This window comes from Rattus norvegicus, chromosome 4 (assembly GCF_021556685.1).
Source record: "Rattus norvegicus strain SHRSP/BbbUtx chromosome 4, alternate assembly SHRSP_T2T, whole genome shotgun sequence".
Classification (NCBI taxonomy): Eukaryota; Metazoa; Chordata; class Mammalia; order Rodentia; family Muridae; genus Rattus; species Rattus norvegicus.
In genome coordinates this window covers 97,739,986-97,743,815 of record NC_141537.1, presented here as the reverse complement: position 1 = coordinate 97,743,815, position 3,830 = coordinate 97,739,986, and the positions used below count along the sequence as shown (strand labels likewise).

Here is a 3,830-nt window from a genome sequence, read left to right as displayed (position 1 = left end):
AATTATTGTTAATTTTACCACAGCTTTGAGTGGTGGACTTTCTCTAGATTCTAAAAGAGATTGTCACCCCTTCATCCTATTAAAGAGGCAGTTTCTCACAAGCTCCCTTCTCTCATTATACTTAATAGTTCATCCACTTCCATTGAATACAGAGAAAGAAAATCAATAATTTGCTCTCTTAGAATCAAGTTGTACATCTCTCCTAGTGGGCTGACTCTACAAAATTTTTCTTTTCATTTATCTTAAACAAGTACAGGCATACATGCCTGTTCAATGGAACTTTCAATATGTGCCACACCAGGACAGCCGGATTGTAAGGATGATTTAGCAATAGAATTGTTTCACTGTCCTGTCTTCAGATGCTGCAACATTTTGTTTTCATACTCATTTATAGTTCTTAAAGCCAAGAAGACCCAGGTAGAATCCTCGGAAATCAGTGGCTGGGTGATTTCAGGTCTCCCTGCCTCACCTGCATCATACTATCTAGAATAGGGTTTAAAGACAGTCTGTGCCCAGCAAGGCTTGTGGTCACGCTTGTTAGGGACCAGAAACCAAACTGTTTAACTGGGAGCAAGAAAAAGGGAAGGAATGAAACTGAAGATAGGGACTTGAGAGAGAAGAAGGTATGCGATTATGGTGACTGGAATTGTAGGGGTGTGGGGCATTGGGAGTTGGCCTCTGGAGGAACTCCGGAGGTGCCGAGAAGTGGGACGCCCTGGTTCTGAGCATGAGAAGGACAGCTTTTCTAGGGAGGGGCCAGGTAAATACTGGTTTCCTCTATGGGCTTTTGGTCAGCAGATGGCAGGAGCAGCCTCCCCTGCCTGATCCTATCTCTTGCAGCTCATGGCTGGCGGCTTCCTCCTCGGAACCTGTGACTGAGGAGCGCCACCCAGATTCCATTGAGTGAGTCACTAGCTAACCAGTCCTGCAGGTACAGGAGAGTATAAGGGCTGGAGGGAACGGCCTGGCGGGAGTCGCCTGCAGTATCCTACCCAACCTGATCCTTCAGAATCCCTGCCCTTGGTCTGTAGTTGTAGGTCCGTTCTATTCTATACCACCATGGCGAGGGGCTTGGATCTAGCACCGCTGCTACTGCTACTGCTGGCGATGGTGGCCGGCTTTTGCACGGCCCAGATCAACTGCACATGCCCTACCAACAAGATGACCGTCTGCAACTCTAATGGCCCAGGTGGGGTCTGCCAATGTCGGGCAATCGGCTCGCAGGTGTTGGTCGACTGCTCCACGCTAACTTCCAAGTGCCTGCTACTCAAGGCGCGCATGAGCGCCCGAAAGAGCAGCCGCAGACTGGTGAATCCGAGCGAGCACGCGATCTTGGACAACGATGGCCTCTACGACCCGGAGTGTGACGACAAGGGCCGCTTCAAGGCGCGCCAGTGCAACCAGACCTCGGTGTGCTGGTGCGTAAACTCGGTGGGCGTGCGCCGAACGGACAAGGGAGACCAGAGCCTGCGCTGCGACGAAGTGGTGCGAACCCACCACATCCTCATTGAGTTGCGCCACCGCCCGACAGACCGAGCCTTCAACCACTCTGACCTAGACTCCGAGCTGCGGCGGCTCTTCAAGGAACGCTACAAGCTGCACCCCAGCTTCCTGGCCGCGGTGCACTACGAAGAGCCCACCATCCAGATCGAGCTGCAGCAGAACGCGTCACAGAAGGGCCTGAGAGACGTGGACATCGCTGACGCCGCCTACTACTTCGAAAGGGACATCAAAGGCGAGTCACTGTTCGTGGGCCGTCGCGGCCTGGACGTGCAGGTGCGTGGGGAGCCCCTGCATGTGGAGCGGACTCTCATCTACTACCTGGACGAGAAGCCCCCCCAGTTCTCCATGAAGCGCCTCACCACCGGCCTCATTGCCGTCATCGCTGTCGTCGCGGTGGCACTAGTGGCCGGTGTGGTGGTCTTGGTGGTCACCAACCGGAGGAAATCAGGAAAATACAAAAAGGTGGAGCTTAAGGAGCTAGGGGAGATGAGAAGCGAACCTAGCTTGTAGATTTCCCCGGGCTTCCTTGGCACCTCAGACCAAATGTGTTGGCCTGTTGATTCTTAGCCAGGAGGTAATTTTCCTCCCAGCTGTGACCTCTTCCTTCTCTCTCCACAAACAAGTTCCCTAGATGCTGAGCTCAGGTCACCTCCTCGCCCTTGATTTTGAAGGACGCATTTCTGAAATTCCTTATCCAGTCTCTCAAAACCTGACCCGGAGGGTTAAGCAAAGACTGGCTTGTGCCAGGCAGCCCAGTCGTTTCCCAGAGACGTGAATCTACCCAAAGACTTAAAAAACGGTTTGAAATGGGAACGCAGCTCTTTTGCTGTCCTGGGTTGTTGGCGAACCATTCACTCCCTGCCTCACAACCTTCAGGAAAGGAAGAACTAACTGATCCTGTGCAGTGTTCCTCTGCCATCGTTCATATGGAATAAAAGGCGTGTCCGACGTCTGCAGTCATTTTAAATGGCTTTGTTGGACTGCATCTATTTTTCTGCCTGCCCCTGATGTAGCTGATACTAGAAAGTTTTCTTTTGTAAAGTGTTTGTACAGATGCGTCTTTGATAATGCTGCTGGTTTTTTTAAAGCAACAACTCAAGTTTAATAAAATATGGGAAAGGCACACCTAAAAAGATAGGCTGTGTAAATATTCCCTCCAGATTTATATCATTTTATTGTTCTCCTTTGTCTAATACTTGAATTTCATATTTTAAACTCTAACGTGTCCTTGTGAAATTCTAACATTTCCTATTGATACTCTTGTGTTTTCTGGAGGCTGGGCTAGTGTGCTTGCCTTGCGTCTGACAGGCATCCTCAGCAGTGGGTGGAGATGTAAACGTTAAGGTTGCTGTTCCTTTGAAGGAAGTTGCTAAAACCTTCAAATCTGAACAGGAGTGGGAGATGGACGCAGCCTTTGGTTGCTTATTAACATTCCTTTGTGGTTTTTAAGCCCCGTGAAGGAGCAAAGCCCACTTCCAAGAATCCTAGGATATAAATGACTAGGCTACTTCGGGTCTCTGAGACTCTTCCAAAGAATAAGGCTGAGAGTCTGTTTTTTTGTTTGTTTGTTTGTTTGTTTGTTTGTTTGTTTGTTTTGTGAGGACACGTGCCTGTTAGCGACAGATGGTATAAAGGCTTGTTACTGAGAGTTTGGGGGACGAAAGGGAGAAAAGACCTAAAGGCAGAAGTTGGGAGAAGAGAGAAGTGTGGGAAAATGGAGTGGGGTAGCACCTCTGGATCCTTTCGTGAAATTCTAACGTTTACTGCTGGTTCTCCAGTGTTTCCCAAGGGGTGGGAGGTGTGGTTGCCTAGCTATGCAAGCTGCTAGAGGTGGAGCCAAGGCGGCAGGCGAGTATCGGTTTCCTCTCCGGGCTTTCGTTAGCCCACAGGCGGGTGCAGTTTGATGTTATCACATGGGATGGGAGTGGGAGGGCGGTACTCCATGGAGAGGAAAGGCCACCCAAATTCCTTTGGGTGAGAGGCTGGAACCAGTCGGTCCGGTCTGGCAGAGAGTAAGCGCTAAAGGGAGCGGCCCGGCCATCTGCAGTGTCCCAACACGTAGCCTGAGCCTGGAGAACCCTATGTCTGCTCCGCCCCTCCATGACTAGGGCCCAGGTTCACGCCCGTGCTGCAGATGCTAGACCTGATGCTTCGCTTTTCGGACGCGCGGGACAGCAGCACTTGCTCTGTCGACTAGATGCCAGACGTGGGAGGGAGGGGGTCCGCTTGGGTTTGGTGGCCGACTTCTCCAGGCTGACTTCCATATGCCTGCTGCTGCTCAAGTGCACAAGCTATCAAGGCTCCTTCATTTCACAAGCAAATTTTCT

The 3,830-nt window shown here is 50.9% G+C and overlaps 1 protein-coding gene across 1 annotated transcript; it reads left to right on the top strand.

Annotated features, from left to right (window-relative positions):
- Window positions 1–972: 972 nt before the first annotated feature.
- Window positions 973–2,673, top strand: Tacstd2 (tumor-associated calcium signal transducer 2). The gene has a single exon (NM_001009540.2). It carries the CDS (start codon window positions 1,060–1,062, stop codon window positions 2,011–2,013), a length of 954 nt encoding a protein of 317 aa, NP_001009540.2. The 5' UTR covers window positions 973–1,059; the 3' UTR covers window positions 2,014–2,673.
- Window positions 2,674–3,830: the final 1,157 nt, after the last annotated feature.

What these genes read in the sequence shown, in the direction of transcription:
- Tacstd2 (NM_001009540.2), top strand. Translation starts at nt 1,060, where the DNA reads ATGGCGAGGGGCTTGGATCTAGCACCGCTGCTACTGCTACTGCTGGCG.